The following is a 20,410-nucleotide window of genomic DNA, read 5'->3' as shown; positions in this document are numbered from 1 at the left end:
GTGTGGTAGTGAAAGGGTTAACCGTTTGGTAGTGCGGCAGTGCAAGGGTTAATGCTGCTCCTCCTACTGTGTCTTAAAGGAAAACTCCAACATTTTGGGAAATTAGCTTATTTGGCATCTACCCTGGAGTTAGACAAGAAGATGCATACCTTTTTCTTCTCTGTGCATGCAGTAGGAGTAGGAAGACGCGCACCGTTAGCCTAGCTTAGCGTCAGTCACTGGAAGTAGGTTCCTCCATTAGCCTAGTTCCCAACGTCTTCCTACTCCTACTGCATGCACAGAGAAGAAAAAGGTATGTATCTTCTTGTCTAACTCCAGGGTAGATGGCAAATAAGCTAATTTCCAAAAATGTTGGAGTTTTCCTTTAATGATGCACCTCCTACTGTGTGGTCAAAGGTACGAGCTAATATTGCAGTTTTCAAATGATGAGTATATGAACTATTTCTCCCGTGAGGTGTAGTTTGATCAACAGTCAACTTCTCACAGAAAGTTTAGAATATTTCTTCCAGCAAGCCAGCAGGCAACCCTGCAACACCCCTCTCCTGTGTCTCCTCTACTCTGTCTCCCTCTCAGCCTTCCTACTGTCTCAATAAAGAACCTTCTCTCCTGTGTCTCCTCTACTCTGTCTCCCTCTCAGCCTTCCTACTGTCTCAATAAAGAACCTTCTCTCCTGTGTCTCCTCTACTCTGTCTCCCTCTCAGCCTTCCTACTGTCTCATTAAAGAACCTTCTCTCCTGTGTCTCCCCTACTCTGTCTCCCTCTCAGCCATCCTACTGTCTCAATAAAGAACCTTCTCTCCTGTGTCTCCCCTACTCTGTCTCCCTCTCAGCCTTCCTGTTGTCTCAACAAAGAACCTTCTCTCCTGTGTCTCCTCTACTCTGTCTCCCTCTCAGCCTTCCTACCGTCTCAATAAAGAACCTTCTCTCCTGTGTCTCCTCTACTCTGTCTCCCTCTCAGCCTTCCTACTGTCTCAATAAAGAACCTTCTCTCCTGTGTCTCCCCTACTCTGTCTCCCTCTCAGCCTTCCTACTGTCTCAATAAAGAACCTTCTCTCCTGTGTCTCCTCTACTCTGTCTCCCTCTCAGCCTTCCTACTGTCTCAATAAAGAACCTTCTCTCCTGTGTCTCCCCTACTCTGTCTCCCTCTCAGCCTTCCTACTGTCTCAATAAAGAACCTTCTCTCCTGTGTCTCCCCTACTCTGTCTCCCTCTCAGCCTTCCTACTGTCTCAATAAAGAACATTCTCTCCTGTGTCTCCCCTACTCTGTCTCCCTCTCAGCCTTCCTACTGTCTCAATAAAGAACCTTCTCTCCTGTGTCTCCTCTACTCTGTCTCCCTCTCAGCCTTCCTACTGTCTCAATAAAGAACCTTCTCTCCTGTGTCTCCTCTACTCTGTCTCCATCTCAGCCTTCCTACTGTCTCAATAAAGAACCTTCTCTCCTGTGTCTCCTCTACTCTGTCTCCCTCTCAGCCTTCCTACTGTCTCAATAAAGAACCTTCTCTCCTGTGTCTCCTCTACTCCGTCTCCCTCTCAGCCTTCCTACTGTCTCAATAAAGAACCTTCTCTCCTGCGTCTCCTCTACTCTGTCTCCCTCTCAGCCTTCCTACTGTCTCAATAAAGAACCTTCTCTCCTGCGTCTCCTCTACTCTGTCTCCCTCTCAGCCTTCCTACTGTCTCAACAAAGAACCTTCTCTCCTGCGTCTCCTCTACTCTGTCTCCCTCTCAGCCTTCCTACTGTCTCAATAAACAACCTTCTCTCCTGTGTCTCCTCTACTCTGTCTCCCTCTCAGCCTTCCTACTGTCTCAATAAACAACCTTCTCTCCTGCGTCTCCTCTACTCTGTCTCCCTCTCAGCCTTCCTACTGTCTCAATAAAGAACCTTCTCTCCTGTGTCTCCTCTACTCTGTCTCCCTCTCAGCCTTCCTACTGTCTCAATAAAGAACCTTCTCTCCTGCGTCTCCTCTACTCTGTCTCCCTCTCAGCCTTCCTACTGTCTCAATAAAGAACCTTCTCTCCTGCGTCTCCTCTACTCTGAACCGAGACGTGGAACTCCCTGAAGGAACACTTTTTGTTATACAGGAATGGTATAATGACAATAAATTGAATTTAATTGAATTAAATTTAATTGAATTAAACTGAACTGAACTGAACTGAATTGTGAATGATGGTGACGTCATACAGATGCCGCTTCCCAGCTAACAATAAACATTCATAAATGCATTGCTATTTGTCCATAACAAAGGGGATTTCATGCCCCCTCGACTACCCTCGACCTTCTGTCTTAATGGCCTAGTTCTCCTGGTGAGACGGCCAGCCTCACTGCCGGCCAACCCAAAACTGTCACAGCCAATCAAGCGCGGCCGGCGTCCTCCTCTCCTTAGCTCCTCGCCCTCGCTTCGTATCTCTGCTCGGTCGGCCTCCGCCTCATCAGGTGATTGGTCCGTTAGAATATGGACTCAGTGGGTCCTATGGGTCACCGTATGGAGAGCTAGGAGGCCACTGTGGGAGGAGGGGCTCGAGAGTTCTGTGTGAAAGTGAAAGTGAAAGTGAAACAGACAGTAAACACGGCTCTAGCCTAAAGCTAACACCGGTGTCCTCGTTCTTGAACACGACGTTGGGGTGTAAAGGTACACGTATCCGTACCGAACCATTTCAGTGTGTTCCGTACCGAACGACTGTGTACCGAACGAATATACCGGTGTGTTAACCACTAACGACCGCCCACCGGGGGCTGTTTCTTTCACAATTTAATATAATAATTATTATTATTTTTAATCTCTTTTACAAGTCGATTATTAATTTCAATATAGAATATTCGTTGAAAGCCCTACAAGTACAATTAGTTACTGCACACTACTACATCACCCCTGAGTGGAACATGGAAAGCCCAACTTTCCCCCCCACTGTACCGAAAACCCGTACCGAACCGTGGTTTTTGTGTACCGTTACACCCCTAAACACGACACAACGTATTTAACATTTGTTTTTCAACTGTAGGGATAGAGACCATTTCTTAGTTAGTATCCGCCCCCTCGTCACGTTAGACGCATTCGCTTTCTTTTTGCTAACGAGAGCCGACGTGTTTCCAAGGTTTCTTCCTCTAAGTTAGGCTACATGAACGTAGGTAATGAGGTAATGTTATACAGAACGTAGAGACTATAGTGATGTTATATACAGAACGTAGAGACTATAGTGATGTTATATACAGAACGTAGAGACTATAGTGATGTTATATACAGAAGGTAGAGACTATAGTGATGTTATATACAGAACGTAGAGACTATAGTGATGTTATATACAGAACGTAGAGACTATAGTGATGTTATATACAGAACGTAGAGACTATAGTGATGTTATATACAGAACGTAGACTATAGTGATGTTATATACAGAACGTAGAGACTATAGTGATGTTATATACAGAACGTAGAGACTATAGTGATGTTATATACAGAAGGTAGACTATAGTGATGTTATATACAGAAGGTAGACTATAGTGATGTTATATACAGAACGTAGAGACTATAGTGATGTTATATACAGAACGTAGAGACTATAGTGATGTTATATACAGAACGTAGAGACTATAGTGATGTTATATACAGAACGTAGAGACTATAGTGATGTTATATACAGAAGGTAGAGACTATAGTGATGTTATATACAGAACGTAGAGACTATAGTGATGTTATATACAGAAGGTAGACTATAGTGATGTTATATACAGAACGTAGAGACTATAGTGATGTTATATACAGAACGTAGAGACTATAGTGATGTTATATACAGAAGGTAGACTATAGTGATGTTATATACAGAACGTAGAGACTATAGTGATGTTATATACAGAACGTAGAGACTATAGTGATGTTATATACAGAAGGTAGACTATAGTGATGTTATATACAGAAGGTAGACTATAGTGATGTTATATACAGAACGTAGAGACTATAGTGATGTTATATACAGAACATAGAGACTATAGTGATGTTATATACAGAACGTAGAGACTATAGTGATGTTATATACAGAACGTAGAGACTATAGTGATGTTATATACAGAACGTAGAGACTATAGTGATGTTATATACAGAACGTAGAGACTATAGTGATGTTATATACAGAACGTAGAGACTACATGAGGTCATGTTAGTGATGCACCGATGTGAAAATTGTGGCCGATACGATAACCGATATTAATATTGCTGTTTTGGCCGATACCGATATTTACCGATGTCGATATCTCTGTATAGAAAACACTTTTTTATGATAATCAAATAAAGAGCTATTTTCCAAAACGCATTTTTTTTTTATTTAACTTTTGTAACTTATTTTCAGAAATGACAGATATTTTGAAACTATTTAAGGCCAAAACATGTAAAAAAATAAAAAATAAAAGTAAAAAAATAAAATAAAAATATTATATCGGCCCTATCTTGATATCGGACCGATACCGATGTGTAAAAAAACTGCCATATCGGCCGATATTATATCGGCGGCCGATACTGTATATCGTGCATCATACAGGGTCAGAACGTAGGAATAGGTGTTTAGAATATGGTTCCGTTATCGCGGGCCGGGTGCACTATACCAGTGGTTCCCAAAGTCGGGGTCGCGACCCAAAGGTGGGCCGCGAGCAGCCACGGGTGGGCCGCGAGATGATTAAAAAAAATAAAAAAAAATAAAAAAAAATATTTTTTTTATTTTTTATTTTTTTATTTTTTATTTTTTTATTTTAATTTTTTTTGTCAGGCCACTGAACTTAGAAGCAGGCCAGGACAGTGTTTCTAGTTGTATTCTAAAATTCTATTCTATTGTATTCTAAAATGTGACTATTATGGTTTTATATTAACTTAATAAATAAACAAAAACGAAAAATCTACTTATTTCAACGAACATTTCAAACTAAATAACAGATTATGCACATAAAACGCTGAAAACAACCGAAGCAACAATAGTATTTTAATGAGGCTATTATTATTATCATTATTATTTTGCAACAAGTTAGCCCTCTCATAAATAGCACATATAAATGAATAACTAACTTGAACTAACTTAATAGGATTGAAGTGATATTTGGCTTAAAAAATCGGTCGCCTGGCAAAAAAATTAAAATAAAAAAAGCCAGACGATGTGCATTGGGCCGCGGCTCTCTGACGCCTTATTTTCTGGGCCCCGGCCTGAAAAGTTTGGGAACCCCTGCACTATACCACGTAACCGATAATAATAACATCGTCACATATGGGCCCCCGAGCCTCTCCCTCCTCCCCCGACGGAGGCAGCCATACGGGAGGGAGGGGGGCGTGAACTTCCCACTCCTCATCCAATCAAACCATAGAAGAAGAAGAAACCTTTATACTGTAGACTCCAGTCATCGTTATTCAACAACACAGTAGGTTCTCGGCCCCTGAGGCTATAGGCCACGGAATTATCCTCAACCCACACATGCACACCATGTGACAGGGGCTGCGTCTGACACTGCACACCATGTGACAGGGGCTGCGTCTGACACTGCACACCATGTGACGGGGGCTGCGTCTGACACTGCCAGGGTTAAGGGTTCCATTCCCTGTGTAGCTCAATGGGTAGAGCAAGGCACTAACACTCCCAGGGTTAGGGGTTCCATTCCCTGTGTAGCTCAATGGGTAGAGCAAGGCACCGACACTGGCAGGGTTAGGGGTTCCATTCCCTGTAATGCTCAATGGGTAGAGCAAGGCACTAACACTGCCAGGGTTAGGGGTTCCATTCCCTGTGTAGCTCAATGGGTAGAGCAAGGCACTAACATTGCCAGGGGTTAGGGGTTCCATTCCCTGTGTAGCTCAATGGGTAGAGCAAGGCACTAACACTGCCAGGGTTAGGGGTTCCATTCCCTGTGTAGCTCAATGTGTAGAGCAAGGCACCAACACTGGCAGGGTCTAGGGCGCCTATATTCGAATACCAACCGTTTTGTGCGTTTTGTGCGAATCTGATTGGCCACTGACGTTTCTGGTCATGTGACATGTGCACCAATCGTGTGACGGCAAGTTCTTTCGAAGTTGGTTAAGGTTAGAGTTTGTCTTTAGAGCAGGGCGATAGAACGCCAGCCCTGATTCCAAACTCTAACCTTAACCAACTTCGAAAGAGCTTAACCAGTGATAAACTAGGCTGTTAGGTAGTTTGCAGGCTGTTCGACGCGGAAATGGGCAAAGACACAGCTCGTCACGCGATTGGGGCGCACATGTCACATGACCAGAAACGTCAGTGGCCGCCGGTATCATTTTTTTCATACAGTCATACCTTTCTGACCTCACACCGTGATGGGGGGGGGTTCACAAATTACCAGCCGATTGTGTATTTTCTCTAAGACCCCGTTTACACTGTGCACAAAAATGCGCCATACTGTATGTCACATTATTTTCATATCCGATATATGCTGCATACATGATGCATTGTGTAAATGGAACATTTTGATACAGGACGCATTTGTAGATGTCCGACGTTGTTTCCATTGTGAGCTAAGTTAACAATATACTCATTATCATCATACATAAAGATTTTCCGGGAATAAATTACTTGATATCTTAATCATGACCATAGTTGCAAGACGTTATAATGAAAAGGTCTCATTATCTTGCATTGTTTCTACATAAGCACAAGTTAATTTGCATCCACAACATAACTGTGGTATCTTATACAAGACGCTTATATTGAAACCAAGGCTGTCAAAGTTAACGCGGGTAACACACTATTCTATTAACGCCACTATTTTTTGTAACTCACGATTAACTTGTTAGATTTAAATTTTTTACTTTACATTTTTTTTTAAATTACTAGACTTCACTCAGGTGTATTATTGATACTCTCATTGATACTATGTTTGTTTCTGACTCAAAGTGTGTGTGTGTGTGTGTGTGTGTGTGTGTGTGTGTGTGTGTGTGTGTGTGTGTGTGTGTGTGTGTGTGTGTGTGTGTGTGTGTGTGTGTGTGTGTGTGTGTGTGTGTGTGTGTGTGTGTGTGTGAGAGAGAGAGATAGAGAGAGAGAGGGGGGGGTGAGAGAGATGAGGAAGGGGCAAGAGAGAAAGAGAGCTGGGAGAGTGTGCGTGAGAGAGAGGGGGGGTGTGAGTACTCAGCCCTTGTGTTATTTTGTGCATCACTCTGTTTTGAATTTGATGCAAATTTGCAATGCATGAGGGTCATCCTTTTGTGTTAAATGGCTGCATAAAGCAAGCATTTGTTGTCTCTCATGTTGATAAGAGTATTGAAACTTGGAACTTGAAAAAGGTCCGTTTAAGGTAGATACATTTTGCGATTAATCGCCAGTTAACTATGGACAATCATGTGATTAATCAGATAAAATATTTGAATCGATTGACAGCATTTGAAACGCTTTGACATTAGGGCCGTTCTTTCAACCTAAACGTGCACTTTCTTCAACCTAGAACCTAAACGAGGACGCGGTTCGAACCTAAACATGCACATCCAGACCTAGCTGCACAGCGCGCACGCACATACGAGACACACAGATATGAACTGAAATACGGAACAAATAACGCATTAAACGGACTCACGAACTCGCGACAGTACACGTACAGACGCTCAGACTTGAATCTGCATTGATTAACTGATCATACAAACCCAGCTGAAGCCGTTAAAAAAACCCTGTACCGAATCACAGAAGCCAATATGCAATCAGTCGAACTGGGACGGTTTACCAACCATACACACTCCCAGCATTCATAACTCGGACAATTATCCATACGAACGTTCTAAGAAAAGATATCCGGAACGTTCATCTTCCATACGCTTAACCATACCCAAACAACGTGTTCCCGAGTCCATATTCACGCACGGATCCGTACTCTCAAAACATTAGAAAAACGCTCCGATACCCGAATCCACAATCATCCGATGTCTACTAGACACGAGACCTTCTGTTTAGTAATGATATCGTGAAATATGGCAACTGACAACTATTTCTATTTCAGTTAGGCTAAATGGTGAGTTTTTAATGGGTTTCAGGGTCATCATGTCATTAAATCTTCACAGCACATCAAGGATCATGTAAAGTGTTCCATTTTATTATTATAGCCCTCTTTTCTAACAGTGGATTTTCCGTGAACTTTAAATATAATTAAACTGGGAAAAACTAAAAATTACCTGGTTTAAAAATATGACCTGGTTTAAAAACATGACCTGGTTTAAAAACATGACATGACTTAAAAATATGACCTGACTTAAAAACATGACATAGCTAAAAGTTGATTCTCTCGTTTTCATAAGAACCAAATCATAATTGAAAAAATATATATATTAAATAATTACCCAGCCCTAACTCTATGCCCTAACTGCATAACCAATACCCCTATACTAGCTTTCTCAAAGAGTGTATCCAAGACAATAACATTTAGCTAGCTGTCTGAAACAGCATGACCAAGACAATAACATTTAGCTAGCTGTCTGAAACAGCGTGACCAAGACAATAACATTTAGCTAGCTGTCTGAAACAGCGTGACCAAGACAATAACATTTAGCTAGCTGTCTGAAACAAGTCTGACCAAGACAATAACATTTAGCTAGCTGTCTGAAACAAGTCTGACCAAGACAATAACATTTAGCTAGCTGTCTGAAACAGCGTGACCAAGACAATAACATTTAGCTAGCTGTCTGAAACAAGTCTGACCAAGACAATAACATTTAGCTAGCTGTCTGAAACAGCGTGACCAAGACAATAACATTTAGCTAGCTGTCTGAAACAGCGTGACCAAGACAATAACATTTAGCTAGCTGTCTGAAACAGCGTGACCAAGACAATAACATTTAGCTAGCTGTCTGAAACAAGTCTGACCAAGACAATAACATTTAGCTAGCTGTCTGAAACAGCATCATGACCAAGACAATAACATTTAGCTAGCTGTCTGAAACAACATGACCAAGACAATAACATTTAGCTAGCTGTCTGAAACAAGTCTGACCAAGACAATAACATTTAGCTAGCTGTCTGAAACAAGTCTGACCAAGACAATAACATTTAGCTAGCAGTCTGAAACAGCATGACCAAGACAATAACATTTAGCTAGCTGTCTGAAACAAGTCTGACCAAGACAATAACATTTAGCTAGCTGTCTGAAACAGCGTGACCAAGACAATAACATTTAGCTAGCTGTCTGAAACAAGTCTGACCAAGACAATAACATTTAGCTAGCTGTCTGAAACAGCGTGACCAAGACAATAACATTTAGCTAGCTGTCTGAAACAGCGTGACCAAGACAATAACATTTAGCTAGCTGTCTGAAACAGCGTGACCAAGACAATAACATTTAGCTAGCTGTCTGAAACAAGTCTGACCAAGACAATAACATTTAGCTAGCTGTCTGAAACAGCATCATGACCAAGACAATAACATTTAGCTAGCTGTCTGAAACAACATGACCAAGACAATAACATTTAGCTAGCTGTCTGAAACAAGTCTGACCAAGACAATAACATTTAGCTAGCTGTCTGAAACAAGTCTGACCAAGACAATAACATTTAGCTAGCAGTCTGAAACAGCATGACCAAGACAATAACATTTAGCTAGCTGTCTGAAACAAGTCTGACCAAGACAATAAGGGCGCGTTCACACCTACTCTGTTTGGTCCACTTTAAGTGGACCATGGTCCCTTTAAGTGGACCATGGTCCCTTTAGATCGATAGTCCGTTTGGTTTGTACAGGTATGAACGCAAACCGAACTATAATGAGGACCAAACAACCGAACCATGGTCCTCTTGAAAAGTTGGGACTCGGTTCGTTTCAATCGAACTATAGTACCTAATCCAGGAAGCAAAGTAGCGTACTCCTCTCTAGACTGGCGCCGCACGCGGACAGTCTCTCTCTTCCTCCCTCTCTCTCTCTCCTCTCTAGACGCAGTCTCTCTCTTCCTCTCTCTCTCTCTCTACTCTAGACTCGCGCCGCGCGCGGACCCCCCAACTTTCTCCTGCGTGAGGACATTCGCGGACATTCTCTCAGATAAAGAAAAAAAAAGCTTCTCTCTCTCTCTCTCTCTCTCTCTCTCTCTCTCTCTCTCTCTCTCTCTCTCTCTCTCTCTCTCTCTCTCTCTCTCTCTCTCTCTCTCTCTCTCTCTCTCTCTCTCTCTCTCTCTCTCTCTCTCTCTGCTCATAATAGTATCTCTCTCATTACGCTGCCGGCAACTGATTACGTTTGTGAGTGCTATAGTCCAATGCAATAGATGCGACAGCATGTCCTTTGTTTACAAATTAGATCCGCACCAAACAGGGTAGTGTGAACGCAACCAAAATTAAACAATGTATCATTTTCACATTTGGTGCGGATCTAATTTGTAAACAAATTAGAAAGTCCGGACTATCCCTGGACTTTCAGATGTGAACACACCATAACATTTAGCTAGCTGTCTGAAACAAGTCTGACCAAGACAATAACATTTAGCTAGCTGTCTGAAACAGCAACATGACCAAGACAATAACATTTAGCTAGCTGTCTGAAACAAGTCTGACAAAGACAATAACATTTAGCTAGCTGTCTGAAACAGCATGACCAAGACAATAACATTTAGCTAGCTGTCTGAAACAGCATGACCAAGACAATAACATTTAGCTAGCTGTCTGAAACAGCATGACCAAGACAATAACATTTAGCTAGCTGTCTGAAACAAGTCTGACCAAGACAATAACATTTAGCTAGCTGTCTGAAACAAGTCTGACCAAGACAATAACATTTAGCTAGCTGTCTGAAACAGCATGACCAAGACAATAACATTTAGCTAGCTGTCTGAAACAGCATCATGACCAAGACAATAACATTTAGCTAGCTGTCTGAAACAGCATCATGACCAAGACAATAACATTTAGCTAGCTGTCTGAAACAGCATGACCAAGACAATAACATTTAGCTAGCTGTCTGAAACAGCATCATGACCAAGACAATAACATTTAGCTAGCTGTCTGAAACAGCATCATGACCAAGACAATAACATTTAGCTAGCTGTCTGAAACAGCATCATGACCAAGACAATAACATTTAGCTAGCTGTCTGAAACAGCATCATGACCAAGACAATAACATTTAGCTAGCTGTCTGAAACAGCATGACCAAGACAATAACATTTAGCTAGCTGCGGTCCGGTACCGGTACGAAATTAATATTGCATCACACATAGATCAATACAGTCCGTATTAATTAATGTTGCGTTTCTTTTTCAAATGTAGCCAAGAGTAAAGATCAAAAACAGCAGTCAAAGTGTATATTTTCAGCACTACGTTTGTTTACCAATGATTTTAAGTGTATAAAAATATAACTTTATAAATATCTCTGCGCATCCCGGCGGAAACCTGATTAATTAGACGTGAGGAAATGACGCCGTCATGCATTTTTGTAGTCCTAAGAGAGAGGAGACACCCAGACATTTCAGAAAACTACACTACCCAGCTCAGGCCAGCCGCTTTGGAAGTTGGAGCTGCTTGACGTTAAAATAAAAATATATCAAATGTCCTTTATTTTCCACATGGAACAAGACACAACACAATACAGTAACAATAATAATAAACAAGACTTGTTATATCAAATATATAAAGGAAGAGACGTACTATATAAAGTGAAACATACCGAGCCCCCATCCGCCCCCGTCCCGACCTCCACGGTCCCCACCCCATGAGGACCCCGAGTCCAGCGCCCCAGTGACTCAGAGCATCATGCCACTGTTACAATTATTATTAACATTCTTTTTTTCGTGATTATATCTCACAGGTCGAAACAAACCTGAACGTGTCTTAATCTGATTCAAAATGGCGGAGCGATGGACATTATGAAAGAAACTGTCATTTCATTCGCGGTTTTTGCTGCCCTGCCAGGGGCACCTGGTGGTACAAGGGGAGATTTGGCCCCGATCCATAGATGTATGACTTGGTAATTTATAGGTCTGATATTCTATATTCTATATTCATATTTAAAATTGCATGTGTCCGGATGGCAAAATTCAGTTCCGTTTCTGTATGATCTCTACAAAACCCCTTGTAAATCATAATTTGCTTAGATTTGTTGTACACTTGATCTCAAGAAGGTGCTGAATGAGCTCAGTGGCAATTATTCACATCTGGTCAATGTTAGCATGGTGTTATTCACCATCAAAGATGAAAGATATATTATATAATATTATATATATATATAATTTTTATTCTCCTTTGGGATTACATTCCCTGAGGTCCATAGGTGTCCCTAGATACCAAGAACATGCAAATGGACCTTGTAGAAGTGGAGCAATCTTCCATTTACTTAGGTATGTATTTTTAGGCATATTTTCTGAAAATATGTCTCAGCCTTAAGAGGTTAAATACCCACCTGTTCTGGACTCATTTTTGCCTGCAGTGTTTAACCATAGCAGTTTCTCAAGGCAGCAGGTTTATACGGTTCCACTTAACGTAAAATGTAATTACGTTTTATTTACAAGCGGAGTCCAAATTAAACACCATTTTATTGCCCGGGTTTATCTACATGTTTTGACAAATAAAGACCGGTCTCAATTAGAAAGCCATTTCTAATATTACATATATTTTGTGGTTACCACAGTTTTGTTTTTCTTTTCGTCATCATTTGTGATCATAAGTCAGTGTTGAGTAAAACTCTGTAAACGCTCTCTCTCTCTCTCTCTCTCTCTCTCTCTCTCTCTCTCTCTCTCTCTCTCTCTCTCTCTCTCTCTCTCTCTCTCTCTCTCTCTCTCTCTCTCTCTCACTCTCTCTCTCTTACAATTAGATAAGATAAGATAAGATAAGATAAGATAGGATGTCATAGCAGCTCGGAACTCTGCAGAATCTGCACCTGGCTTGCTGATAACAAACTATCATTACACCTGGGTAAAACAGAGTCCATTCTCTTCGGTTCAGATAACAAACTCAGCAAGACCGACGGCTTCTCAGTTACAGTGGGTGACAATATTGTAACAAGGAAAGATGAAATTACATACCATTGGTTCCATACTAGAGGCAAATCTTTCCTGTGACAAAATAGCATCCAATGTAATCAAAAAAGTCAACCAATGAACTAGATTCTTGTACCGGATCTCCTCTCTGGTAAACAAGAATACCCTGAAGACTCTGGCAGGAGCACTCATTCAAGGGTACTACGACTATGCTTGCATCTCATGGTACCAAAGCACCTCAAAGGCGCTAAAAACTAAATTACAAACATCACAAAACAAACTGGTCAGACTACTGCTTGACCTTACTACTAGAACACACCTCACCCCTGCCCATTTTGACTACCTAGGATGGCTTAGAGTAGACGACAGAGTAGGGGTGGACGGTATAAACGGTATACGGTATAAACGGTATGAATTTGCTCTACGGTATGGATTTTGAGTATACCGTGTAACCGGTAGTGCAGCTCTAAAATAGCAATGACGTCATGTAACCACAGCGCGACTATTTCACTGGCATTTGCCCCTAAAAATAGATAGAATTAGTCATAGATAATAGATATGTGCGAACTGGAAAAAGTTATTTAGGAGGCTTCGCGCAGTGGGCGTGCCAGCCCCTACCGCACGCATGTAAACACGGGTCTAGTAGTCTAGTGGGACGGGACACGGGAGCTGTCGGCGTCTCCCTGAGCTAACGTTAGCTTAGCTACCGTTACAAAATGACCCAGTCAACTATTCACTTTTAGTTTAATACATGATGGGGCATTGTCTAACCAAACGGTATCTAGTCGGCCAGCTACCGATAGCTCCTGACATCAACAAACGCTCCACAAAGTCTAGTACTAGAGACGTGTATGCTACCTGTTAGCTCACGTTAACACAAGTTAGTTCACCGTTCAAAACGAAATGTCCCATTGAACTAAATAATTCACTGAGGCGTTGTATTAACGTTATATATGCAGTAGCTACAGATAGCTCATGATATCAATGTCTTATAACACTGATGCGATGCGTATTCGAGCTGAGGGCTTGCTAACGTTATAATACCAATACAATAGGGTCCAGGTGCAGCGCCGGAGAATCCTGGCCGTAGCTCTGCTCGAGGCTACTCGAGTATAGGTCCAGGTGCAGCTCCGGAGAATTCTGGCCGTAGCTGGAGGCTACTAGAGTACACACAGACAGTGGAGCTTGTTGCGTGGTGGCGATGTCTCGCAGATAATACCAGTACAAGTCTAATTATATAATATATATATTTTATAAAAAAAAAAAATTATATAAAATAAAAAAAAAAAATTGTATCAAAAACGATGATACCGTGATATATACCGTTACCGTCTATGCTTCAAATTATACCGTGATATAAATTTTAGACCATACCGTCCACCCCTACGACAGAGTACAGCAACTTGCAATGGGCCTGGTCTATAAGATACACTACACCACTAAGGTACCCATGTACATGTCAGAATACTTCCCAAAGGTCAGTGAATACCATGACCACAACACCAGAGGGAGCTCCACAAATCATGTTAAACCCAGATTCGGCTCAAACAAGGGACTAAACACGTTTCGCAATTATGCCACAACAATGGGGAACGCCCTACCCACAGCTGTAAAGGAATGTGAATCACTACCCACCTTCAAAACCACTCTAAAAGGGCACCTACGGGAGACTGCAATTTGAAACTGGCCCCTGTAAATGTCCAAACCCAACCCCCTCCCATGTTGTTTCCCCCCCCCCCCCCACCCCACCTAACCAACCCCCCCCCCCCCAACCCCACCCAACCACCTCCAATGTACAGTTCCCCCCCCACCCTACCTACCCAACCTCCTCCAATGTACAGTACTGTATATTTGTTGATCTGGTATGTCATAAATGTCTAGATGTAACAGTACTGTCTATCTGTATGTCATGTATGTTATGATGAATTGAAAATGGGGGACCCTGATGTACAGTAAACAAGACGAAAGTATTTCTCTGGTCTGCATCCCCTTAACAATTGTGTGTATTGAGCTGTACTGTACACATTCTGCAATCTGTTAATAATATGTTCAATCAATCAATCAATCAATCAAGCATGGGGGAGGGGAGGAACAGGTATGGGCACGGTAATAGAAGAAATACATAAATATAGGCAATACAATTTAATCTGAATATAGAAATATGAGAATAATAAACAGTGTAAACAAGATAATTAACCCTGAATATATGATTTCGCTTGATGCGCAACTTAATGGGGTAGCTCCCCCCCTGTCTCTCTCTTTCAACACAATACAAATCCATCTACCAGACACCCACACAACGCAAGCCCCTTTCACACAAAAATCCTGCATTCTCCATTCACTACCTCCATTCTGCGGGCTTGGGTTTGTTCACACTGAACACCACCGTGGCTGTTGATAATGTGGGGGAGACCTTGCTGATCACGGGAAAAAAAACGATAAATATTTCTGGGGGTCCAAACAAAAAGACCAGCTAAGAACAACTACGGGTAGTTTCTTAATTTAATTTTACTTCTTTAATTTGGCTGGGGTAGCGGTGGTAATGTCAAGCCCAGCTTGATAGGTTCAGAGAGAGACCTGAATGTAATAAGTGCATGGTGCTCTGTTTTGGCAAAAAAATCGTTGAATGAGTTCTAAGGAATGAAAGACAAAAAACTGTGAAATATGACGTTATGTCTGTTTCAATATCGGTAATTGATGTGTTTTTCAATAGCCTCATTTTCATACAGGTATAATATTCATACTAACTGGTTTAAGTAAATTGATAGTATTTCCCATCTTTGCTGAGTGAGAGTTTTGTACAAAAGGAATAAAGTCCGGTCCGAAATATAGGCCAGTTGTGTTTAATGATTGAAGCGAATAAAAGCCTGGGCTATTAATAGGGAGGTGTAGTGGTTATGTCATTGCTGTTTCCGGCCGGTCCACCTCGCAAAATTGCAACGTACTGTATTTCCCCCATTGCCCATTTCTAAATCGTCTCGTTTAAAACAAATAAAGCATGAACATTGGCACGGTGTACCTTTCTGTCCGTATTCATCCACAATCTATAGCTCAACATGAAAATATTCGCAATTAATCGTAAAAAGAAATCGCAGAATTGTATTTCAACCAAAAATGCTTAAACAATAATGTTAGTGATAGAAGGGAACTCATTTTGTGCAAAAATGGAAAGCCTTCCAATGTTCACGAGGCAGAATTGTTACAATAGCCGATAATCCATTTTCCCAATGATAAATCGCTGTACGGGTGGACCTCGCGGGCGGGAAACTAAAGTGACGTCAGACTACACCTCCCTGTTGAAGTTACGGTATTGAATTGGTCTGACATTTGACGGGAGCAGAGTTGAGCGTAATTAAATTAGATCTGCACCGTTATCTTTGAGGGAAAAACAAGAAAAAAGACACGGGTACAACAAGACTGTGTCCCTAACGCAAAGCTACGTCTTTCCAGCAAAGGTTTAATTACATTTGAAGACCAGTCTGGAGCGAGCCAACAGACAGAATACATTATAATTATATACACACGATTACGTGACTCTTTGTTTTAAAACGCAGTAGTTTTCATGTTTTTAACGTTTTATTGATGGCTAAAATAAAAACAAAGATGGCTGCCAATGCCGCAACAACCAACGAGAACGTCAAGGGCTGTCATGTGAGAGTTGTTGTGCTCTTGTGATTGGTCAAAGATTGATATGGCTTAGGGCGGCCGGGTGGCGCAGCGGACTAAGCGTCTGTCTACCACCACAGAGACAGTGGGATCGAATCCAGCTGTGGTGCCTCCGGGTTGGCCGACCGTCCACACTGACACAATTGGCAGTGTCAGCGGCGGGTGGGAAACCCGGCGAGGGTGGGTCCTGGTCGTTGTAAACAGCGACTCCTACAGTTCGGTCGGGGCGCCTGCACAGCAAGGGAAGGACCTTGGGGAGGTAGTGTGACCCTTCCACACGTTACACTCCCCCAGTGAGAGTCCGCGCTGCCAGGTGAAAAGAAGCGGTGGGCTTGGTACACATGTGTCGGAGGAAGCATGTGATAGTCTCCGGCCTCCCGGACCGACGGTAGGGGGTAGAGTGCGCAACGACCAGGAAGGGGATTGGGAATTGGCATAACGACTATAACATTGGGATGGGAGAAAAACGGAAAAAGAAGGGGGAAAAAGATAATAAATCAAATAAAAAAAAATATTGATATGGCTTATCTTTGCTTTATGTACTGTAGTAGTTACCATGGAAATTAGTAAAGATTACAATTAGGGATGCTCAATATTGGCTTTTTTACCGATACCGATATACTGATATTGTCCAACTCTTAATTTCCGATACCGATATCAACCGATATCACATTTTAATGCCGATATCGGCCGATAATATCGGTAATAATAATAATAATAATAATGGATTTTTTTATATAGGGCTCTTCGTGACACCCCAGAGACCCCAGAGCGCTTACAGAGTCCATTATTCGTTCATACACAGTCATACCGGTGGTGGTAAGCTACAATTGCAGCCAGAGCTGCCCTGAGGCAGACTCACGGAAGCGTGGCGAATAATCATCGCCTACGGCCCCTCCGACCACCACCAACATTCATTCACATGCATACACATTCATACGAGGCAAGTAGGTTACGTGTCTTGCCCAAGGACACAACGGCAGTGGGATGGACATGGGCTTGAGCGGGATTCGAACCACCAACCCTTCGATCATTGGACGACCCGCTCTACCCCTGAGCCACGCCGCCCCACAATATCGGACATCCCTAATTACAATATAAAACTATACAGATTTTCTCAAAGATTACATTCACCTTCATATGTTTTACAGTATACAAATCAAATAATCTATATACCTCCGTCAAAGATTATGGTCTGGCTAAATAAACAGGCTTTCCAACGGTATAACATTTATCAGTAATACTGGTAATACTATAGATGTAGTTTTGATCTTCAATGGGTGGTAAATGGAAAATGGTACATTTATATAGACACGCTGCCCGGGGTGAAGCAGGAATTGAACCGGGAACCTCCGGATTACCAGACGACTACTCTACCTCCCGAGCCACTGTCACTCCCGGTGGCTACAATGGGGGGGGGGGGTCACAGATGTAAACTCTCTCCCCAGGTCTATCGAACTACATTCAGGTTGTAAATACGTAACAATACCCTCCGTAACACCAACTGCGGAGAGAGATGCCCGACATTCGACAGAGCAGCTGGCATAGATCCCCTAGTTACTTAGCAACAACGACCGTGCGTTTGTGGCGCTAACATGGCCACTCATGGAAACGGCAATGGCCACACACACTTTCTATATAGAGGGCTGTGTGGGAGAAAAATGATGATCCATATCTGTCAAGATTGAATTGTGAAAATGAGAGTGATGTTCCATAAAGGAGCAATTAATCACACTAAAACATATTGTAAAATACTTGATTAGAGCTGAACACAGAAGACTGGCGAGAACGGTTTGTGTCAGCAGTTACTGTGTTTAAACCCCAGTCTTTAGTCAACACATCAATGTAGGATAGAGGGGTAATCGTTATCTTCAAGCAATGCACACACACGCACGCACACACAAGCACACACACACACGCACACACGCACACGCACACACAAGCACACACACACACGCACACACAAGCACACACGCACACGCACACGCACTTTACTGTAAAAGCTGTGACTGAACCGACATGTACAAAAAAATGTAAAAAATAAATAAGAGCATGAATATTTAAATCATTCCAACCGCCGCAGCGCGAGGCCAGGCCTACATACATTAATATACTGTGACATCAAAAGGGGCCTCGAGCTTGGCTTGGCTGTCCATCCTAAAACAGGGGGAGGGAGAGAGAGAGAGAGAGAGAGAGAGAGAGAGAGAGAGAGCGAGAGAGAAGAGGAGAGAGCGAGAGAGAGAGAGAGAGAGAGATGGAGAGAGAGAGGGGGGGAGAGAGAGAGAGAGGGACGGAGAGAGGGGGGAGAGAGAGAGAGACACACACAAATAGACAGAGAGAGAGGGACATGGAGAGGGGGGAGAGAGAGAGAGGGGGAAGAGAGAGAGAGACAGAGAGAAGAAAGAGAGAAAGAGACACACACACAAATACAGAGAGAGAGAGACAGAGAGAAGAAAGAGAGAGAGAGACACACAAATACAGAGAGAGAGAGAGAGAGAGAGAGAGAGAGAGAGAGAGAGAGAGAGAGAGAGAGAGAGAGAGAGACAGGCGGATGGATGGATGGATGGAGGAGGTGGGGAGGAAAACGAGAATAAAATGCATACCTATCTGGACGCTCGGGGAGCCGCAGGACGCCTCGCGCCATGAGAGCGTCACCAGTAGCACCACAGAGAGCAGCAGCTTCATCGTCGTCGTCGTCTTCAGGTTCTCCTCTCACCGCGCACACGCGACGACGCCACGGTTAACGGTTATAAATAACGGCTCCCTACCGAATCACGGGGCGCGTGAGGAGCTCATGGCCGCAGAGGTTTTGGTGGTGATGGGTTGACGCCACGGGAGGAGGGAGGAGGAGGAGGAGGAGGGGTGTTCTTTTTCTTCCTCTCAGGTCTCAAGGAGCTCTCGCGCGGAATTGGTGACGGTTGTTGAAGCGTCCGCGAGCTCTGCGGATGTCTTCACTGTTCTTCTTCTTCTTCTTCTTCGTCTTCTTCTTCTTCTTCTCCTCCTCCTCCTCCTCCTCCTCCAAAGCGCGCGCCTCGGCTCTACCTCTGCTCTGCTCTGCTGCTGGAGCGCGGGGGGGGGGGGAGCGCGCGCCTATGCCTCTGCTCTGCTCTGCTGCTGGAGCGCGGGGGGGGGGGGGGGGGGGGGGGAGCGCGTGCCTCTGCCTCTGCTCTGCTGCTGGAGCGCGGGAAGCGCGCGCCAAGGACAGCGAAGGAATACAGATGAGCATCTTTTTAAAGGAACACACACTCAACAATTAGGGTGACCATAATATTGTGATTTCCAAAAAAGAGGACACTCTGCCTCCAGCGGCCTCGAGCTACTTAAATCATACTCGAAGTTTCCCTCAAAGATGCCTTATCATTTTAATATGTTTAAAGTGTGCCTCCTCTCTGTATGGATAGACAATTATTATTTATATTTATTTTATATAACAACATTTAAATAATATATCTCTATAACCAAAGTTAGTCAACATGCTTTATTATACCTATAACAAAATAATAGCTCTTTTCAAGTCTTACTGGACAAAATAAATCAATTAATGTTCTAAATAATACCTCTTCTGTATTAGAAAATCCAGCTTTAAAAAATATATCTTTGTATTGTGGCAGATATCATCCCCCATCCCATGGCTAGGTGAAGGATGGGAGATACTACTGCCACCAGTGGCGGCTGGTGAATTCTTCTCCAGGGGGGGCGCTATACCAAACATTTTGCAAACATGTACCGAGGTATCACAATCAGTGTTGCGGTTCTCATATCAACACTGGTTGCACGCACTCTAATGACACCATGTGCACGCGCGCTCCCGCGCATGCGCATAAATGTTCCCTCGCATA

At 42.9% G+C, this 20,410-nt stretch overlaps 1 protein-coding gene across 1 annotated transcript in view; it reads right to left on the bottom strand.

Annotated features, from left to right (window-relative positions):
* Nucleotides 1-19,256, bottom strand: part of LOC311232701 (glutamate receptor 2-like) — a gene marked incomplete at both ends in the record, with an annotated part of 168,415 nt that extends 149,159 nt beyond the window's left edge. Inside the window, 1 exon segment of the mRNA XM_084338279.1 lies at nucleotides 19,175-19,256. Coding sequence (XP_084194405.1) covers nucleotides 19,175-19,256 — 82 coding nt within the window.
* Nucleotides 19,257-20,410: the final 1,154 nt, after the last annotated feature.

The sequence above is a fragment of the Notolepis coatsorum genome (genome assembly GCF_963971535.1).
Source record: "Notolepis coatsorum genome assembly, contig: SUPER_7_unloc_1, whole genome shotgun sequence".
Taxonomy (NCBI): domain Eukaryota; kingdom Metazoa; phylum Chordata; class Actinopteri; order Aulopiformes; family Paralepididae; genus Notolepis; species Notolepis coatsorum.
This window is presented reverse-complemented; position numbering and strand designations above follow the sequence as displayed.